Source organism: Egretta garzetta, unplaced genomic scaffold, assembly GCF_000687185.1.
Source record: "Egretta garzetta isolate BGI_Z169 unplaced genomic scaffold, ASM68718v1 scaffold445, whole genome shotgun sequence".
Lineage (NCBI taxonomy): Eukaryota > Metazoa > Chordata > Aves > Pelecaniformes > Ardeidae > Egretta > Egretta garzetta.
Genome location: NW_009259855.1, coordinates 1,111,672 through 1,133,909, shown reverse-complemented (window position 1 = coordinate 1,133,909; position 22,238 = coordinate 1,111,672). Strand labels below are relative to the sequence as shown.

At 41.2% G+C, this 22,238-nt stretch overlaps 1 protein-coding gene across 1 annotated transcript; it reads right to left on the bottom strand.

The window, feature by feature from the left end:
* Positions 1-308: 308 nt before the first annotated feature.
* CLTRN (collectrin, amino acid transport regulator) lies at positions 309-21,347 on the bottom strand. The gene is made up of 6 exons (XM_009639961.2): positions 21,281-21,347; positions 20,839-20,897; positions 15,021-15,106; positions 7,523-7,639; positions 4,544-4,738; positions 309-465 (listed from the first exon to the last, which is right to left on the bottom strand). Exons 1-6 carry the CDS (start codon positions 21,345-21,347, stop codon positions 309-311), a joined length of 681 nt encoding a protein of 226 aa, XP_009638256.1.
* Positions 21,348-22,238: the final 891 nt, after the last annotated feature.

Sequence of the window (22,238 nt, the reverse complement as noted above, 5' to 3'; positions counted from 1 at the left end):
GCAGTTCCACATTTATATCAGGGAAAAACAAGCAATAGACATATTTAAATAATCATTAAAAATTAAATGCCTGACACAAGGCAGGTTTCAACCCTGTTCTGCCACACATCTTCTGGAAATCTTTAATGGGTATCATTTGAGGTCTTCTCATTTGCTTTGTTCATGTGTTATCAGCAAAAGGTTCTCCCAAGGGAAATTAAGTGAAAGGACATTTTTTCTTGTCTTCATGTTTGACATTCAGGAGTAGTGACGAGATAAGGTAGGCATGGGAGTCTTTCAAAAAACCGCCAGACAGCAATGGCAGCATTTCATAAGGACGTGAACCGTTCATCATCTGCTGCAAAGACTCCATTAATGTGGCCTGCTTTTAAATCCAGCGTTTCACAAGGAATCCCATTTTCTACTGTTACTGTCACTTCGCCTTTCTCTTCTAAATTTTCTCTCTCTGTTGACTCTTTATTCTTTCTAAAAGCAAGGAAGAGAAAATCATCTTATTCTGTTGACCTGCAGCACTCCACCACCATTGCACAGACAGAAAACTGCATATTTAGTCAGAAGTTTATCATAAGTTGTGTCTGAAAGGCATAATCTGGTGCATCTCTTTGCTGTTGTAAATGCATCACAGGTAGAGGCCCAGAAGCTGGAAGCCCTAGCTTAGTGGTTTGAGGTCAGGATTGGAAATCAGAAAATCTAGAGTAAACGTGTTATAAATATGTTATAAATATTACTTCAGCTGCTTGTTCTGTAAAATGACTGGAGGGTGCAGAAGGAAAAGTTGGTGCAAAACAAAAATGGTAAAAATCTCTAAATCTGTTTCTGCTTTACATCAGGAAGGACTGCACTAAACATGTAGTCTGACCCTGTTACGTACGTCATAGATTTCACCCCATGATGTGGACAAATTAAAATATACTTTCTAGAAAATGATCAGCTCTAGACTACAGCCTCCAATGATGGAGACTTGAGTGCCCTCGCACTCCTTGATGATCTTCTCCGGAAGTTAGGTACTCTGCATGTTCAGTTCAAACTTCATTAACAGCCACCTTCCTACCCAGTATTTCATAATTTTGTTTTCTAGATCAAAAAATTGCATGGCTTTTATTTTTCCAGGCTCCAGTTCTTACCCAAAGCATATTAAAATACCTGCTGAATAAAATTATCTAAAAATACAACCATGAGAAGATGTAATACAGAAATATCAGTCAACATGTCATGATGTTCCTTTAATTCCAGATTTATTCTGACCTTGAGATCTACTAGTTCATAGCTGAAAAACCTGCTGTACTTTACAGCCTGCAGCATCAGCGGTTTCGGAGGATAAGAAACTCAAAGGTCAGCTCCACTGCTTCTTCCTATCCCACAACATGGACTGTAACAGTCTGACTCAGGACAATCATAACAACCTGACTCAGTGTAACTGCTAATAACAGTGATATTAACAGCAATAAAATTTTATCGGCCTTCAGGAGATTCTTGGCATTACAGACTTGCTAAAAATAAATGTGGAGGGTAGTACTGGAAACCTCTGACCTCTGGCCACTGTATCTGCTCTTACAACACTTAAAAGGAGCGTTGTTTGATACAAAAACTGTGGGGGCAGAACATAAAGGAAGATACTAAGGACCAGATTTAAAAGAAACGAGAGGAGTAGGAGATGTATGGAAGTTGTTGCCATAGGAATTCAGAGAAGCTAAAAATTTCTGTAAGTCCAAGGGAAGAGTCAAGAAGTTAAGGGAAGAGGAAACGTTGTGGGTTACCCAATGCATGAAGACCAAATCCAGCTCATGAAGGCCCCCAGCTGCAAACTAGATACTGGGAGTGTACTAGAGGGAAGTATTGTGTGCCCTTACTCTGTTTTCACTCTTCTCAAGACAAATGTTTATGGCTTCCACTGTAGATCAGATTTTGGGGGTAGGAGTGGGCTGCAGTCAAGCCCAGCATAGACAGTAGAGGATGGTCCTGCCCTGGGTATGTACCAAATCTATTATCGGAGACCGAGGTGTCCTATTGATGTGATGACAGGAGAACAAACACAAGACTGGGAGACAGTGTGTCTGACCCAGCTCATCAAAGAGTCAAGGGCTACAATCACATGGAGCTCTTCAAGCTGCAGGCAGCCATGGCTTGGAATTTTATGTTTGCTGGCAGTGACTCACAGTAAAGACCTAAGAAAATCTTCCAGTTCAAGAAATGATGCATGAGTGTAACTCATTACTGAAACTCCATTATAGGCCACGTGCTTCCCTGCCACCCCGAGTATGAACAGCCTGAAGCACGTGCTTTTGGGCTTAACTGAACCGAGGCATTTAACTGGTACTTTATAGGCCAATAAAGACAAAATGCCAGGTTTATGAGAAGTCAACACCATCCTTGGTGCCATATTTCTAACACAGCTTACTAGGCAACAGAGCTGTCATTACGTCAGCTCTGGACAGGTTTCCAAGAAACCATTACTGGACATGCTGAGTTCTTTGACAACCTGGTCATATACTTTGGTGCCTGAAAAAGAGATGAGCACTTTCAAAACTCTCTTCTCTGATGTCTGGCTTCTCTTTTGAGAAGCTAAATAGCCCAGACCATCCCTTTTACCTCTCCAGTCTTTGCAACAGTAGGTGGAAGAAATATATACTTGGTTTGCCCTCTCTCTCACTCCCCTGCCCCTGCCTGCAGATGCCACTGATGTGAAAGGAGGATTAGACTTCAGTCACAGGTGAATCTGCTCTGAGGAAAAGTTACACATAAAGGCAGAGTAAGGAAACAGAGGGAGAAGTGAAAAGGAGCGTAACAACTAAAAGGACAAGAGCATGAGACAAAAAGGATGCCAAGTGACTGTAGGCAGGCAGCAACAAGCCACATTACTGGTGGTATGATGATAAGAGCATGCAGTTTACACCATATTGAGGGGAATTGCTCAAACTCAGCTGAGTTATTTTGAAAACAGAAGGGAGAAAATGCTGTCTTTCAGCCTGATATAAAGCACAAGTGATTATTTTAGCTAGAAAAAAATCATAGCTATTTAGTATAATTTATTTATATTACACTTATTTGGAATGTTCAAAGACCCCCTTTGAGTTAGGCACTGTACAGACACACAGAACCATGACAGCACACAGAGGGCAGGTATGGGCTTCAGGTAGCAACATGATTCTCCAGTTTTATAGAAGAGGTTGCCAAGGTTCAGGGGACAAACTAGCTCAGTCTCTACCACACAGAAAATAGTGACAAGGCTTCAGCTGTCCACAGATCTTTTTTTTCAGGCCCTTTCCCCAACAGCATATTTCATCTAGTGTTTGTTGAATTTTGTTTTTTGAAAAAAGAAAAGGGTTTCGCAAATTCATGCAACATTTCTGAATGCAAAATATAACTGAAGAGATTCTGACTACACTACTAAGGGTTCTCTATGAGAACCACTTATCGTTCACAATAAATGTTGTTTTTCTGAAGTCTTTTAATATTGTTCTTCTGGGAGATAAGGAGGCAAAAAGGAAAAGTCTCTGCAACACACCATTTTTCACATAAGAATCCCTTGTTCTGATATATTTGGGGATACAGTCCACCATACATTCAATAATTCTAACATCATCTAGTTGTCAGCAGAAATTCACCCTTTTTCAGTTCTGCTGCTGTTGCAGTATAACTCTGTTGCTGCCGTCATAATTTTGTGTTAACCTAACGTCCATGGCAGCCTAAATCGTGGCAGAAGCTGAACTTCTATGGCAGAGCCTCAGCTCAACTGAGAAATTTCTATTCCTTATGCCCAACTGGGAGCCAACAGAGATGGCAGGACCAAACCTCCACCTACCCTCTGGCCTACTCCAACATGCTCATGCTAGGAAAGCATGAACAGCCTTCTCTTTTTCACCAGTGCCACCACAGGGCAGAAACCAAGAGCAAAAGAGACTCTCTCTCTCCTACCCTACTGCCAAAAAGCAAATACCTAGGCTCATGGGGAGATCTGGTCATGAACCTGTGAAGGACTGGGTACTTTGGACTCATGGGGTCATGAATGGTAGGTGAGACCATGCAACGTTCCATTGAGCAGACCCTCTTCAGCCATACATTAACCATTGTGGTGTCCTCTACTGAGGCTTCTCGAACTGCAGCAGCAAACTGGTTTTAGCCCTGCCAGCTTTTGACACTAACTGCCCTGGAAGGGGCATGGTCACTGCCAGCCTTCTCCCTCTTGGTAGCTACTCGGCTAGTCTGTGAGAGGAGGCTCACCTACGGCACACTAAACCTTGAGAAGAATGCCAGCAAATGTAATGAATGACAGTAAAGCTATCATCTCTAGTTTGGTGGCCTCCAGGATCATATTCTTGTACTCCTTATTTCCTCATTACGCCCCAGCATTACTAAGGCATGTCTACGTCACAGTTAAAAATTTTAACCCATTTCCTTGGAAAAGGGCACATGAGTTATCTTCACCTGTGGAGGGAGGGGGGGCACAGCTATAATTTCCCCGAGGCTGATCTGAAAAGCAAAACCAGCCCAGCTGACTTAACTTGCCAGTATTCACTTAAAGCAAACCAAAAGCTAAGCTTACTTCTTGCGTTGCTGAATCCCTGTAACAATGAGGAAAACAATTCCAGCCACAATGAGACAAAGAACAACACCAAATACGATAAGCCAGACAGGCGTGGAGGGTTCAACAGGAGGTGATAAGGTTGAGGTTATCTTCAGGAACTGCAGTGTTTTGTCACTCAGTAGGAAGGCACTGTTGATTCTGTTCTGGTTCATCCTTCATAAAAACACAAAGAACATCACAAGTCTTTATAAGGGTATATTATAACTTGGAGGGATAGAAGGAAAAAAGGAATTTTTATGTATGTGCTGCAAGTCTGGCAGGTAGATCCAGCATGATGTTGGTAGGATTACACAGACCTTCACTTTAACACAGACCCTGCCAGTAATCCATAGACACCCACACACTGACAAGGTTTTGAACACCAGGCTTTTGTATATATTTACCTGAAAAATTGGGAAATACAGATGAGACCAGAAGTATGGCATTAGTACTTGTTTCTGTTTTGGACCATGTTCTGAAGACATAGCAGGCTGTAATCTGTAAGGGTGGCTCTGTTGTCTTGCTCACGCAGCATTCCAGATTAGCATGGGAGTGGCAGAACTACCTTGCAGCGCTCAGAGGATTTACTTATCAGTGCCCCTTGGTTCGTCCGACTGAACCATCCCGCATGTCACGGGCAGGTACCTCTGCTCTTGTTGTTGTAGCTTTTCTTAGGTCCCTGAGGCACAGGATACAATTTGGTCCAGAAGAATCCCTATTGCCAACATGCCCTTCTTCCCTGCAGGATGCAGCTAAAGGGATTTGTACTTCGCACATTTTTTCCATTATGAGAAACTAAGTCTGAGAAATATTTTTCATATGAGTAGTACAACTGCTACCCTTTAACAGCTATCTTCACCCACAATCATTACTTCTAAGTATTTGCACATATTTCTGGATCTGAATCTATGCAGCCTTAAAAGGCTTTAGCAGTACCTTTCATTAGCTTTTTCAAAATGTTAGAAATTTTTGAGAAAATGTATTATGTATATTGGTCCCAAGAGGTTCTTTTTGACTGCAGTTGTGTGATTTACAGCAGCTCTTTCTTGTATACAATTCAATTTATTTACCATAGAGCAAGTATTTCCTAAGAACAGATACATGGGAAATGCAGGTAAGATTTTGCAAGTTTCTTTTCTTGGAAATCATAATGTTTGACTGGCCCTTAAACAGGAAGTTCTTAGCCTTAATGGAAAGTGAGCATTCCTGGAAAGGACTGAAAGCCATGGCATGTTATTAGACTTATAATATGGTAAGCCGTCTCTGATTTAGAAAAGAATTTTATCCTTATTGATATAAAAGGATCATTGTGAACAGCTGAAATAAGCATTGTTCACCCTCATCTAACCGGCTGGAGTTACAGAAGTATGTGCTGAAATATGTGCAGGTAACTACAGGTGCATTTTGTATTTATATATGCATAAACAAATCTTGTGTATATTTATGCAAGATCTTGGGACTCACACAGAGCTCTGAGAAGGTTTGCCTTCCTCTTTATTCTTAGTCTGTAGAGAACCTCATACAATAAAATCCCGCTCCACGGGTAGCATTCTTATGTGCTACTGTAGTATGAAGAATTAGAATAATGATTTAGTACGGAAGCCTGCAATCAGAAGCAATTGCATAAAAAGAATTGCAGTTTTATAGACCATTTTATTTCTCATTTCTAAGTTAGGTAGGAATTAAAACTTTTCATAAATAGCATATTCTTCTTTATCGGGTGACAGACAAGAGTTAAAAAACAAACATACTATAATAGCATCCAATTTCTGTGGCAAACAGGGCACATAAAAGACTTAAATAAATCAGCTTATGCTACCGAACGTATCAAAGAATAACAGAAATGCAAAAACCCTGCATTCCAGCACTCTTACAGAGAGCTTCAGTGAATAAATAATCTGCTTCCTCCACTAATGCTATGAAGCTATTGTTTGGTGTCTCTGTAGGAAATAGTTTAATCTGCTCATAAGCTTAAAAGTTAATCTTTCTAAAAGAACGCATACTCATTCATCAGGAATTAGGCATTACACCTCCATAGAGATAACGTGCATTTTCAAGACAAAGTACAGAGTGTCTAAAAACAAAGGGGTCTGTTTCCCACTCCATGCTTGAGAAACGTACATGAATTATGCTGCTCGTGGGAGTCATCCCTATAAACCCCTTAGGTAGGTTTGGTGGACCACTGAAGTCAGATTACCTATTTTTTTCTTTTTCCCTCTTCAGCTCCACACTCTTGCTTTTGTTGGCTACAGAATGCGATATTTAGTAGAAAGCAAACTGATTTGTACCCCATGGTACTTTGTAAAAGCAATGCCCAGCTACAACAGCAACTGGCATTCTATAAAGAGCTGGTATGAAAGGAATGTGAGTATAAAACCGTTTAAGCCAAGCCGGGACACAACCAGTTCTGCTCGTGAAGAGTCCACATGAGCTCTTCTCATGTGAAAGCTGACTTCCAAAGTCCGTCAGATGAACTGTACTTGAGAAGTTCTGAAAGGAAGCCTGTGCTCATTGCTCCAGGCGTGGATGTGCGTGTGGCATAAAATGAAAGTTAAATGTTATAAACCCCACCCAGAAAGCATGCAATTCCATCATCTGAGGAAGAAGGTTCTCTCACTGGGAAAGGTGGCAGCAGGATGAGAGCAGGGTATGTGCCACACACCGGACAGCAAATTGCAGGTAGGGGTCTAGGAACGGACTGGATTTCATCTGAGTCTCCAGCATGAAGAGAGACTCCTTCCAAAATTATAATCCCAAAGCTCATGTGCTTTGAATTCTGCGGGACTGTTACAAATCCTTCTAATCTCACATGCATGAAAGAGTACTGACCCCCCGGTGGTTTAACTACGTGGATTAGTTTATCCTTAAAGAGGCAGAGTGCTCATTCACACAGGGCCCAGAGAGAGAAAGCCTCCCCAGTCAGCAAGGAAGAAAAGGCTACAGAAGCAGTGACTGTACCTGATGGCCGCCTCCACCTCACTTCCAGGAACAGTTGTCACGTTTTTGGAAGAATCTGTGACCACAAACCAAAATGAGACCCGATCCGTCACATTGCAGAGCAGCACATTAGAAATTCTGTGGATGGTTAAACCAAAAATCATCATTAAAGCAGCATGGAAGGAATTATTGAAATATTTCCGGTTTTCTTAAAACATTGCTTTCATCTAAAGGGGGAAAAAATTCTTACATTTCAAAAAGGTAACTGTTAATGGCCAAGGAAGCATTTCCCAATACAATTTTTAAAAATTTAAGCTTATCAAGACCAAACTTAAGCCTTCAAACAAATTTCTGAATCTATTACAAACTTGCCTGGTCTTGGACATACATTTAGCGTAATCAAATGGAAAAATACATATTTGCGTCTTAATCAGCAGGACCATGACAAAGGCTATATAATGGAGAAAATGCATTAAAGAACTAAAAAATTAAGTTTTGACAGCTAATACCATAGCAGCCAGGCGTGGGGGATTCCCCACATGATTTTCAAATGAGTGCAGTCCTTCCACACAATACATTCATTGGAGGAAAGAGTAATGAAATCGATGTTACTCTTTTTGACATCCTTCTGCACAGTCAGGCACAGAGTGGAGGCAACAGGCTCAGTTTCGACATTATACTGGCACTGGCCTATGCCCTTTAGCTTATGCTATGACAAATACTCCTCTTATCTGTTTTAAAAGGAGATTGCTCAGCTTTACGTGAAACTAATAGTGGAAGGGAACAGGCACGCAGCTTCTCAGGGCATACTATGTAAAAAGCGTGAGAAATGTCTTCTGAATGCCTTTTTTCAGATTCTTACAAATTTGTTTCCTACTAGTAATACTAGTAAATGGTGGAACTATCATTAGAAAAACTTAATGGAATGATATCATCATGAGTATTTAAACTCAAGAACTGAAGGCTAATACATTAGTATCATAGTTGTGACCGAGGAGAGATGGTGCCTCTATATTCTTCTGTCTGTTCCTAGTTTATTCACACAACTAAGAAACAAACCAGGCAAACTCGTGTAATATACAGGGATTGTATAAGGTGGCATTTATTACAGCATGGCAAGGAACACAGTATGTATCATAAAAGGGCAGCCAAAGCCTTCATTAATTCAATGACATACAGCTAGAGAGACACAAATGGAAAAAAAAATATTTAGTTCTGTATCATTAACAAATAACGCAAAGAATTCAGCGCAGGATTCAGATTTACTGGCCATGCCCAAGCAGTGAGCAGATATCCTGAAAGTCCAGAATCGAGAGTTAGGATCATTTTTACTTCCAGGGAGCAGCCTGGACCTGGTTCACCTTTGCAGGAGGTCTACCTGGCCACAAGCACACCGCAGACGCCTTGTCCCACAGACCCCCCCTTGGGATGATCGGTCTTCAGGTACTACCTGCTCTTCTGGAGAAGCAAACCCTGCAGTGAGCCAGCGAAGAGGAATGCAGCCCTTCTTTTAATTAACTGCAGTGATGTTTGTAATGCCCATTACTAACTACTATAACTGGTTTTAAAGTTTGTCCATCATCAAAATGCCAGTTTTAACATTTCCTTTCCAGCCTGTGCTCTTTCTCAGGGTGACACACACACCTCCCACCCAGCTGCAAGCAAGCTCCCCTGCCAGAGAGCTCTGTTTTGTAGTGCCATCTGCTGGCTAATTACAAATATAATTAAATGACCTCTGTAGCGGCCTGAGGAGCAGGAAGGATGTGGTAGGAAGGAATAAAAGGGAGCCAGAATTCCTGGTGAATGTGTAGTCTCCATCCAGAAAAGAACGAGTTTGCTTTTAAGGCAGGACAGGCGTTGGCTTGATCACAGTAGTTCATTATGAATATTTTCCAGAAATATTTTACTTACTGCTGAAAGCTTTTTTGGTGATGTTCTGGGTGCCTTGGGTAGTTCAACCTTTCGTTTTACAGAGAAGGTATATATTCTATAGAGATACGCAATAAAATGGAAAGCGATGATTTCGCAGAGCTGAAATACCCACTTTTACCTCTCTGGAACAATGGTAATTTTGCAAATACAGAGAATTTTAACAGATAAAAGAGGAAAGCCATCCTCTGAAATTTGAAAAGATGTTCACATCAGTTTGCTGGCAACAGTCAGAAGATGAAAGTAGATTTATTCCTCCCAAAACAAAAGCAAAGCACAAAATCTACAGGAGGAGGGAAAAATAAGACTCTTCTTTTGGCTGGTGGCTGACAAACTCTTGCTGACTTCACAGAATATCTAGAATTGTATCTGCAGAGGAAGTCTTCCAGCAGGAGAATTTATAACAGTAGGACCTAAAGCTTCACATTACTGCAGTTCTTAAAGCTGGAATTTCTGTGCTGCAATCAAAAACTCGTCCAGGTAGAAAATCTGGGTCTGTGTTCCCCTACAAATGTTCTCAAAACGGGGTGAGCGAGGAAAGTCTGATCCCCAAAGAGAAAGATAAATTTGGTAGGTAAAGACTGGCAGAACACCCTGATTTTCCCATCCTCATTCAGAGACTCACAGAGACTCTTCAACCTGGGGTCTTCCCTACAGTGCCAAGGCTTTCAGCATGAGATAGGGCAGTTGGTCATCATTAGGGGCAGCATTTCTCTCTCTCTCTCTTGAATAAACAGCATTGAATCAATTGGGCAGCAAAGATTACACTAGGATATGTACATTTTGCCTCCTTTTTGCTCCCTGTTGCGTCTAAAATCCTTGCTTGATTATAAGCATCCAAAACCTGGCTTCACTGCCGCCACTTCTTCATCAGCAGAATCTGAATGCTGTAAATCCTTCCAGGCTCCAAAGAGAATAATACTGCTCACGAGAAGTTCCAAGGGGACTGAGTAAACACCAAAACAGGCTGGTTCAACAAGCACCAATGTGGCAATTTCTTTGCAGCAGGTATGCCTTTTTTCCCCCCTGTGCTATCTGCATGCAGGTTTGATTCACAGCACGCAGAAACATTATGAAACTATGCCTTCACACTGTTTAGATTTGAGAAACCCGACTTCTCCATGCACTATGCTAATTAAGTATATTTGTAAACCTATATGTGGACATCTTTTCATTTCCTTAGCAGGTGATAGACTTTTGTCACAGGGATTACAGGAGGTTGTTATCATCAAAATGACAAGATCCTGGTCCTGCATTACAGCACCACGGCAAAAGCCCAAAATTGCATTTCCTTTAATATATGCAAGTGAACACCAGTGGGTAGAGTGCAGGAAACCCTGATGGTTCCTTGGCCTGAAACACCGTCATTGTTCCTTATGGAGATTTAAAGGATTGTTTACGGGTAAGAAAGAGCTGCCAGAGACTCAAAGGGAACTGGGTGCCTACAGCAGCCGTTAGCTTGTGGGAGAACCACAGCCCCAAGTCCCAGGCACCCATCTCCAGCTCTCCCAAAAGCATCAGAACTCTTCCAACCCAGTGCTGTGCAGCTGCTCCTGCAAAGGAACATTACTTTATTCCTTTTTGTCAACAGCAGCCATGGGATCACCTTGATGTAAGAGCTTTAACTCTGTAAGTTTATTTTGTTGTTGTAAATGGTCACAGTATTTTTAGTATCAAAATAGCCTGTCTTAGGAAGATGGATAACATTAATTAATTTTTTTTTTGGTCACTTCATGAGGAAAACTGCAGCTTTTTTTTATATACAAATGGGGGGAAGATGTACTAAAAGTAGATTCTGTTGCTTGAATGAAAGCAAATGTGATGACATTCTTTCTACTCTAAAGGTTAGCTAGTCTCAGGCCCAAAAAGAGATGCATATTATTTCAAGGTAGCCAAGGTTACTAACACAGACTACAGACAATCATTTTTTAACACTGAGAGATCAAAGGTTGGCTTACATAGTTCATGAATGTATGCATTGAGAATGAATTGAAAGGCCATATATAGAGCAGGAAATAAAGGGGTTTCATTTCTCCACTGAAAAGGGAGTATTTATTTTACCTGTATTAATAACCACTGAGCAATTTGGTGGATTGTGTCTGCGTGTGTCTTCTGTTTCACACAAACTTGAAAATTTGACAAGCCTTTCAAACATTAAACACAGCTCCATGCTTTATTGAATTTTAGTTTAGAGATTAACTTTAGAGAAGTCGAGATGTAATGTGCAATCCTGTCCATTCTGCATTGGGTCACTCAGTGGTTACACAAGGACAACAACAGCATCAACTGCTGTTTCCAGCAGCACATTCAAATGCTTCTCATTACAGGCTGGCTTTTATCCAGCTTTGGAAGCCTAACAAAAGGTGACTTTGAACCTCAAAAATGATGGGACAGACTGCAACAATGGTTATGCTGATCCACCAGACAAATTATTTTGGGGCCTGATCCGGCTTGCTGAAGTTAAGGTATTTGGTCTCATGTGGGAGTTAGTTGTGGGTGTGAGTTTCTGCAGGGCTGTGGGTGTGTTGGAAATTAATAAGATGTCAAAGGGGAGGTTTGTCACATCCTGGTTACGGCCCTGTACAGAATTTATACCCTGGCAGAACCAGTATTTGGTTATGTAAAATACTGGTGATTTTTTCATAAGTCTATATTGGCAAAAATCGTTAATTAAACAGATGCAAAATTTGGGTAAATTTAGATCCTACCAGAATGCAGTCACAAGCCACTTGTTTGTTCTTTTATGACAAAATTATTGATCATTGATCTTTTACAGCTCCCGAAGAAAACCTGTTGGCATTTATCTGTAAAAGCTCCTGTAGCGTAATGCAATTTACATGCCCCAAGCTCCTGCTTCTGCCTCCCTCTTCACCACACCGCAAGCCCCTGCCGCTATCCTTACCAGGTATGCGAGAGTGCCGTTTCTGTGTGCACAGCATGCTGCGGCACCCTCCGGGATGCTGAGTGCTCCCACACCTCCACTCCCACTACAGAGGGGATGGAGATGGACTGCGCTCCTTCCTCAGCACCCACTTCCTTCCAGCTGCCAACCACAAGGGTGGGGAAAGGAATGCATTACTTCCAGGACTTCCAACAGGATGGAGGCTTTCATAGCTTTCCTGCTCCCGTGTAACAGGCAGGTTATCTGGGGTTTTTTAGGATGCTTATCTAGCTCTCCATCACTAACAGGGACTCTGAGGTCCCTTGGGATTTGGGAGATAGGATAGGAAAGTCCTCAGCCTGTTGCCTAGGAAGTTGTCCAGCTGTCCTTTGGTTGACATGCTGTCTACACATGAACTCAAAGGTAACTAGAAGTCCTAGAAGAATTATCAGTTATACCTCCAAGGGACATCCCAACAAGCTGTACCCCATGAAGAAATCCTATAACATCTTAAAAAGAGGTAAAGACGCCCACACCTAGCTGTTTCCAAATATTATGCTGAGTTCTCCTCTGACAAACATAGTAGCAGGAAATTATCGCTGTGTGCAGCCCCACCTCCAAACTGGAGTAACGCTGACATTATCGTATTTGCCCATAGGAAAAATTGCCTTAGTAGGAAACTGAATTAAAGTGAGCATAAATTCTGTGATTTCCCAGAGTGGGCAGAGATAACTTCCACTGAAACTTTAACTCCTTTCATACTGGCTTGATTTTTTCCCATTCCTGCACCAAGCTTTCTAATACTAGTTGAGTCTGCAGAGAATCATGGTGCTTGAGGAGGAAAAAGATCACTGGCTTCTGACACAGGTTTTTCGCTGTATGAAAGCACCATGACTTTGAAGGAAGACAGTAATTTAAAAAAAGGACCTGGGTCTAAAATAAGTATGCAAAAGCAAATCTTTATGAATTGGATACTGGATGAAAATGCTGCTAATTTGAAAACTGGAGAAAAAGCCCTGCATAATCACCTTTATTTAGCTTGTATCTTGAACTCGTTTTTTTAAGTGTCATTTTAATTGAGTGCAGTTGCATACTTGGCTGTTTTTGTTAAGCTTGGTGTAATGGCTCTCTTGCTTAAAAGAGACAACTTCTGAGGCAGAAAAATGAAACAGAAAGAACCAAACACTCCTGTTACAGGGAGGGGGAAATCGCCTTCTATTTAAGAGAAAGTGTGTCAGCCACAATAATCATCATGTGACTAAAGTTAACTAATATCTTTGCAAACGTGGAATATGCTTCATCTGATGCAATGACAGCCTGAAGAAGGTTTTTTTTAAAGTAAAGGGAGTAACTTATCCTCATTAGCCTACGAGAACCATAAATCTTTCCTTTAGGACTGAAAAACAATGAAAAAATAATAGGCCTCTAGAAATACACTTACAAGGTTTCTCACTTAAGAAAGATAAGAACATACTGAAAATACAGCTTGCTAAATGGTCTGTCTAATCTGGTATCTAATTTCGTAAGTAGCAAGGATCAGAACCCTGAGAAGAATATTCAATACCTCAGGGTAGATTTAATCCCAGAAGCAATTAAAGGCCGATTTATGTCTGAACTGCAACATCTGAAACTTCTTGATGCTAGGTAACTCAACCGCTGCAATATTAGAGATAGATACCCCCAGCAGAACACAGCAGTAGCATAGCTATCCACCTTCCAGTTCTCTGAGCCAGCTCGTCTTGAGCATACTGCCAAAGCTGCGCTCCAAGAAGACATGCACCAAAGCTGTTTATTCGGGGATCTGTACTGCACAAGTATTTCTTGACCTTGCCAACATGTCCCTTTGGCTCCTCACAGTATGGTCTCCAGAAGGTATCACGTTTTATTGCCAGATTCTGCTAGAGTGAATTGGCACAATCCCACTGAGATCCACAGCCATGTCACATCATGTCGTGGTTTAACCCAGCAGGCAGCTAAACCCCACACAGTCCTTCGCTCACTCCCCCCTCAGCGGGATGGGTGAGAGAATTGGAAAAAAGGTAAAACTTGTGGGTTGAGATAAAGACAATTTAATAGGACAGAAAAGGAAGGGAAAATAATAATAAGAGAAGGTACAGAACAAGTGATGTAAAATGCAATTGTTCACCACCATGGTGACTGATGCATGTCACGCATGGACTAATGCCCAGCCCATGCAGCGATCGCTGCCCCCTGGCCAACTCCCCCCAGTTTCTATACTGAACATGACACCATAAGGTCTGGAATAGCCCTTTGGCCAGTTGGGGTCAGCTGTCCTGGCTGTGCCCCCTCAAGGCTTCCCCTCCTTGCTGGCAGGGCAGTATGAGAAGCTGCCAAGTCCTTGACTTAGTGTAAGCACTGCTCAGCAACAGCTAAACCATCAGTGTGTTATCAACATTCTTCTCAACCTAAACCCAAAATACAGCGCTATGCCAGCTACTGGGAAGAAAATTAACTCCACCCCAGCCGAAACCAGGACACATCAACAGGGATACTAGTCCAAAGACTGAACATTGTTTAAGACAGACAAAGTGTGATGTTTAACATATATCTGGGTGTCGAAGATACATGCTGGAACGGTCAGTTTTTAGAAGCTGTATATAATGATTTCTACAGTTCAGTATAGCAGAGAATGGGCTACAACATGAATCATTGTTAATATGTATAAGGCAAATCAGAGCAAATGCTTACTGAGTTGTGCTCTTTCTGGAATATCTTCTCATTGCAAAAGCCACCATTGCTTTGAAGAGGTACTCTTCATTAGCATCCCAGGCATACTGTAAAGGAAGATGGAAAATAATCAGTTTCAGCACCGGTGCTGGCAGTACAGAGAGGGAAAAGAGTCAATTGAACTTGAAATGCTATATGGATGAAGAAAATGAGTAAACACTCTAGTTGTGCTATGAAAATAAATTCCTACTCATTATTTAGTGTGCACAAAGGACTTTTTCTAACGGCTGTTATAAAGCGCAACATAAAGTGCAAAGAATGTTTCCAAAAACTGAATGAACTGAATCTTTCTGAAAGCTGACCATACTGGAAATGTAAAGTTTCTCGTACCAAAGACTAGGCATATTACTAGAATTCTCCCCACACAGCTGTACCCATGGCCTTGCCGCTTCTGCTGGACAAACCCTGTTAAAGTAGAAGGTTTAAATTCACTCTCAAAGACCATTTGGCTTTGTCCAAAAATAAAAAAAAAAAAAGAAGCTAATATTTAAGGCAGTTTTGTGAGTTGGATGTCAGGACACCAGGAAATAAAATGAGATTAGGGCCTTACTGCTGCACGCCATCCTTGCAACAAGAAGACAGACTCAACTGTAGTACAAATTACTACATTGCATGAGAGACAAAAGAAAGAAAATAGCACCCTTACTACCTCAATAAGAAGTAAAATACAGGCTCCAAAAACTTTTCTGTTATCTTGATGAAAAATCACGCTTCCATAATTTCAGTTTTCTGAGATAGCTTCACTAGTTTCCCCTGGGCTTTCACTCACATATGCAATTCTAATGACCTGTAAGAACTACACCTATTACATTTTTATAACAAGAGCCATGACGGAGCCATACTGATTGAATTTCCCCTTTCAGCAGATTACAAAGATTAATAGTTTCTTGGAATGATATTAATGGAGGTTAGAGGCAGCTTTCTTCAGTCAGTCAGAACACAAATCTAATCTTTAACTTTTAGCATTAAAAAAATCCGCACTGCAATCACCCAAACCAGAAACCCAACAGCGTGGATACTTAACCCTGTTGACAACTTGGACCAACTTTTTCATGGGCCTTTATAACACATTCAAAACCCAGCAATGTACATCAAAAACCAGTACAGTAAACAGCATTGAAAATGCCAAATCTTAATTCCAGTTTTTAAATTCTGATTTTGGCTGCATGGACCTACAAACTCTCTGCAGAAAGGAATCCAACTTCCAGGCATCAGCCCTCATTTTGCTCTGACATCCTGTGGACTGGGAACCTAAGCAGGGAAGGAGGCAGTCATTTGAGGGCAGAAAGTCATACTGATCATATTTATCATCCCTAAACAAATTATGAGTTGTGAAATGGGCTCTCTGAGATGTGGTAGGATAGGGACAACAAAGCTGAGCAACAGAAAACTTGAGTCCCATTAAACTCCAGATGCAGTGCTGAGAATCTGTGTTCTGACTCACCACTCTTGCCTTGTGAATGAAGGGAGGTGTTAAGCATACTGTGATAATGCATACCAGTCTGGTAACTTAAAACTGAAAAAAAAAAAAAAAAGAGACTCTGAAAAGAAATTATAAAAGCCTGTATTTTGATCCCACTGCACTGATGAAAACATGACAGTAATGACAGCAACTAGTACTAAAAGAAAAATACATAATGTAGTAGAGCAATTAATATAAATGAGAGCCATAAAACTACTTATTGTAATTTTAGAGGCATCTGTATTTAAACCAGGGAGCACAATTTGCAGTACCAAAAGGGAAGATCTTTTTTTTTTTTGTATGTAGTACTATTGACTGAATCCCTGCATGACATCTGCAGTCTTTGAGAATGGGTCCAGAAGAACAGAAAAAAATCATTTGTTATCCAGTGGATTAAACCAGCTGTAGAGATAATTTAATCAGTTGTCTAGAAAATGGATAATGATGAAGCACACTGCATTTTGTAATTACATGGACACAAATGCAATGCAGCACTACCAAGTATATGTACTTGATATGTTTAGTGCAGTACATGTATATGTGCACAAGTCATCACTATCAAGTACTCGGTTTTCATAAACTGCAGTAGCCTAGAGCTTAAGTCAGAGTAACAAAAAGAGTGTCTCAAACCAGGCAAAATAATTTGTAGTGAGGAACTCCAGCCCCAGCTGAAAGAGTAAGCACTTTAAAAATACAGAATAAACAGAAAGCTGCAAGTAACAGGGGAGGAGACTGGCAGAGAAAGCTCAGCAGAAATCAGGGGTCTCTTTGAGTGAGGAGAAGATGCTGCAGACAACCTTCTGGGCAAAAGGGCAAGAAGCTCCAAGAAAACGGTAATCAGACGGGAGGCAGAGGAGATGGAGACAGCTGTGGGCTCCATATGAACAAGAATCTCTGTACGTGACCGCATGCAGGAACATGCAGGGGGGAGGCAGCATAATGAGGAAGAAAAGTATGTCAAGAGCGCCTTTAAACTAATAAACTGTATGAACTCAGGACAAGTGGGCACGGACTACCAGAAGCCAATTTCTAATCATCAGCTTTCTCCAGTCAGAGGGATAGGTGCAAAGAAACCTGAATCATTCTACTATGGGGCTTTACCAGTTTCATCTTCATCCTCCAATTGCAAAGGCCTGGATTGCAGATGATGACTGAGGATGTTGCTTCTGTTCCTGTGAAGTGCAGCTATTGATGCACATTTTGTGCTGCTATAGAGGAAATGTATTAAATATACACGCTATAATATAACACGCTATAAATATAAGAAAACTCTTTTATCAATGAAACCTTACATGATGGCATCAGAACTATTAATGGTTATCATCTTCTTTGCTCTACAAAGGAACAAACACAAAGGCCTGGGCTCAGTTGCACTTGCCATCCTTTATAAGTTAAGGAGGAGCAGAATTAGACACAGCTGACTGTGAAAGCCAGCCTTAAGTGCCTGTTAGTGAAAGAGGTTGATGAGATAATGGGTAAAAGATAATGAGCGTAGGTTGTTGATGGGGTGAAATGCTACAGCAGTGCTCTAAGGAAGACAAAACTTAAGCTAGTAGAATGACATTACAGAATTACAAGATTGCCCTGAACAACCTGATCTGATTTCAGTGTTAACTTGTCTTTGAGCAGCAAGGGACTAGGGACCTTCTCTTCCCTCCCGAATCTTTCTGTGCTTTAACTAGACAGCCATTCAGACTGCAGTGTGGCTACAGATGCAGGAACACACTTCTGGGTCCCATTTGGTGGCAAGACACCAGCTGCACATCAGCCTTTCTCCTCTTCATCCTCTACCCTGGAAACCGCCTGAATACATGAGCCAGAAGGGAAGCGCACCCTCGACTTCACCTGGCTGCAGCCCCTGAGGTGCCAGCTCCTTGACTCTTTTGGTTAAACTGAGTGGTGACGCAGTTACGTAGAATTCTCAGTGCACATCACTTCTGTTCACTCCCTAGTTGTCTTTGGCCCTTTTGAATTAACTCTCTACCACTCTGCTAACTCCATGAGTAGGAAGCAACTAGTAACTAGCAGCTATTCCAGAAGCTGCTGGTAAAGTTAACACCGTCCTCAGAGAGACTCATAAATCACCCTCCTTCCATTTAGGCTCACAGACACCATGTTTCCTACCACCCATTAGCAAACAATGTCTCTGTCAAGTACACCCATTATTTGCAATTAAAATGATAACAGCTAAATACTTACTGTATCTTAGCTGCTCTTTCCAGCTCCATTGTGATAAGAACTATATAAATACACTAAATGGCACTCCCTGCCTCAAAGTACAGCCTACCCTGTGAACAAATTAAAAAATGGTGTCCTGTCTTTATCAGCCTCACACAAAGTGGCATGCACTAAACCATGTGGAAAACTACACTCACCTATTTCCTGTGCCCCTCAATGTAATAACTCCAATGTACATTGGAGTTATCCTGCCAGTCCTAGAGCAAAATGCCCACAGTATCAGGGTTTTCTGTTACCATCTTAGCTTGAAGCGAGCAAAACGGAATTCAGTAGCCAAGCACCATACCAAGATATTCTAAGCTGGCTGGGTCCAACTGTGACACAGTAACAGTATTACACTTTTCTTTGCTAAAATAAATAAATAAAAGTTAAAAGTAGTGTCCCAAATTCTTCAACTGAAGTGAGTTTCAGTTTGATAGTAGTTTCAGTTTCAGTCATTTGCAGAGAAGATTGCAATGGCTATGAAAAGGAACTACTACCTGTGCACTTATTAATTTGTCATTATCTGTGGGTAATTTTGTATGGCATCATACCACTTTCAGCGTGTTGTTATTCTAAAACACTGTTCTAGATTGTCCCATTCTTAGGGCTTTCACACATTTTGTTATATGAAATAAACTACTATCTATCTAGAAAAAAAACCCAAACAGACTCCTCAGTTACTGCTTTTTTCTTGTAATAGCAAGTTCCTTTAAGATTAGCGATTTGTATCATACCCTTTTTGGATGAAAAATAAAAAAATCACAAATGATCAAACCAACCCCCCTTATTTTACTATAGTTGGAGAAGTAAAAAACACTAAGGGCGAGCATTACTAGGAACTGCAATTTTCATTCTTTCCTACTATTTTGAACCAAGATTAAATCAAAATATTAGCAGTTATCATCAAAAGGAGCTTCAATGACGATTTTGACATATTTTCAGCCATAGGATTATGCTATTTTTAATAAATTTTTACACAAACCAGGTTTGCACTACTGCTTAATTAAAGTCTCTCACCCAAGAGAATTGACTTCAATACGAATGTCCGCAGACAAATACTTTAGCATGTATCTTGAATATTTCTTCCCAATTTGTCTGGTTTATGAAGCTACCAGTGAAATTAGGTCCCTGCTAACATTAGTTTAAATTACCTGATATTTCAGGGTAATTTCAGAATGGCTTCTACAGTCATAGGAAGATTCTCATATCTCCAGTCTCTTAGAACACGCAACTTACTGCTTTTTGTTTCCCAGGGCTCCTAACGTAATCAGACACCAGACTTCCATTGGAGATGATTGTCCAAGACATTTCATATCTAATTTTATGCTGAGCCCTGTAACACACTGCAGATTCGCTCTAAGCATTCAAAACTACAAATGAAGTACCGGGCTCTGCCGTATTTCATAGCGCTTTAGATCAGGAAGGAGTATTCGGTCATCTAATGGCCCAGTATCTTCTGTATCACAGGCCCTTATTGCTCACACCAGCACTTCTAACATCAAGCCCAAGGACTTGAATAAAGCCAAAGCATTTCAGATTTCAGTCCTCATGAGACTAGCCTGTGCACCACAGGCAGAGAAGAAAGGCCACTACCCGAAGCCCTACATTAGCAGGGAACTGATGAGATATGCTTGAATGATCTCTACAAATCATGCTTGTCCGAGAGCCTGACAAAAAGTCCCATTTCACAAAGACCTGGCAACCTTTTCCTGCTTCTCTTCCCAGACATGCTTAACTTTGCAATTAGCACTCTCGAATGGATGTGCTTTTCCCAAAATGTAGACTTAGATTTACGCAGCACCTCTCATGCATAAAGTATAACATCTCTACTTTTTTTTCCAGGAAAAAAAAAAATCTTTGACAGAAAATTATCTTTATGAAAAGGCAAGCTTTATACTTCTCTTAAAGGATGCCATTCTAAGGAATGGGCTAGTCAAATGTCAAGAAATGGATGCCTGGATCATGACTTGAGCAAGCTATTAAAATTAAACCTTCAGAACAATTTGCTTGTGCTGCCTTCAGAAATTTTACAGTATGTATTACTTCTATTTTGGCAGATAGTCAGTTAGGAAGAATATGTGAAGATGCTTTACTTACTGCATTATCTCCCAAAGCTGTTTTGATACTAAGCCGTACTTTGAAAGCATTCTGTGCATCTGACACAAAGAGAAAAAAGCAAACATATATTGATAGTCAGCCAAAATAGCATTTCAAATAATTTACTTCTCTAATTATTTCGCTAATCACAGCTTCTAAACATGTCTGAACAGATCACCTGGTTAGGAGAACAGAAGTTACTAGCAGGGAAAAGTGCCGCACTCCTACAGAGTCTCAGTGAGGTTTACTGTGACCTCTTTAAAATGAGATCAACTGCCATATTTACTTTGCAAACTCATAAAAGAAGTGAATGCTCAGCATTTCAGTCTTCAAACTGGAGACAACCAGTTAAAATAAAAATCTGAGAAGCTGACAGCTTTGTAGGCATAAACTCATAGCTACATTTACCTGGGGAAGGATGGGAATCAGCTCCAAAACTTACCTGGCTTGCAGAGCTCAGCATGAGCAATGGCAACTACAGAGAGAGTAAGCAGCAAAACCCGTAACATCCCGTCAGCGTGGAAAGGTCGAGGCAAAAAGAAGTGAGTCTCCCCTGTAAAGCACTCTTAAACTTTCTGTGACCCAGGATTAAAGCATCAGCAGCACAAGTGAGCAACTAAGTAAAAGGTTTAATAATTAACCCCCGTTATTTTAGCTAAAATGGGCACTAGAAACAACTGTCTTCTGTTAGTTATTTACTACTTTTCTCTGTAATAAAAAAAAAAAAAAGGCTGTAAGAAGTTTTTAATTTTCCTTCTTCCTTTTTAGAATAATACAAAACTTCACACAGTGGTCCAGGCTGATTTTTTTCCCCCCCGATGCGATGTCAGACAGGCACACAAGATGTCTGAGGGGCATCGCACCAGAGCAGCTGGCAACTGCAGTGGCAGGATGCCGTGCTGTACCCACAGTAGGTGAATTCGAAGCTCAGCTGCCACTCGGCATCCTTGGAAAACTGGCTGGCCCCACAGAGGGCCCTTGAGGGTAAAGGCAGACCTGGCACTCTTTTCATCCCTCCAAAATAAATGTGTGGCGAATGCAAAAGCCCTGGACCCACAAACCAGGGCTCCAGATATGCCCCCACCTGCCTTCGAACTCGCAGCACTTTTGAAGGGCTGGCCTGGTGGTCCCAGTGCCATGTCCCAGCCATTCCTGCCCCAGTCCCACTCCTGCATCCTGGCTCAGGAGTTTGCCTGAGCCCGGCAGAGCAAGTGCCTTGTTCTGCACAAAAAACCCCAAAACCCATCTGAGGCATTGCTTTGCACAAAAAGAACAGTTATGAAGGTGGAGAGCTACTTTCTTGCTGTTGGAGGACCATTATGGTAGCAACTGGAGTAAGAAGAGGTGCAACAAGAGGACTTTGTAGGAAGCATGTTCAATAAGGACATATTCTTGTTTTG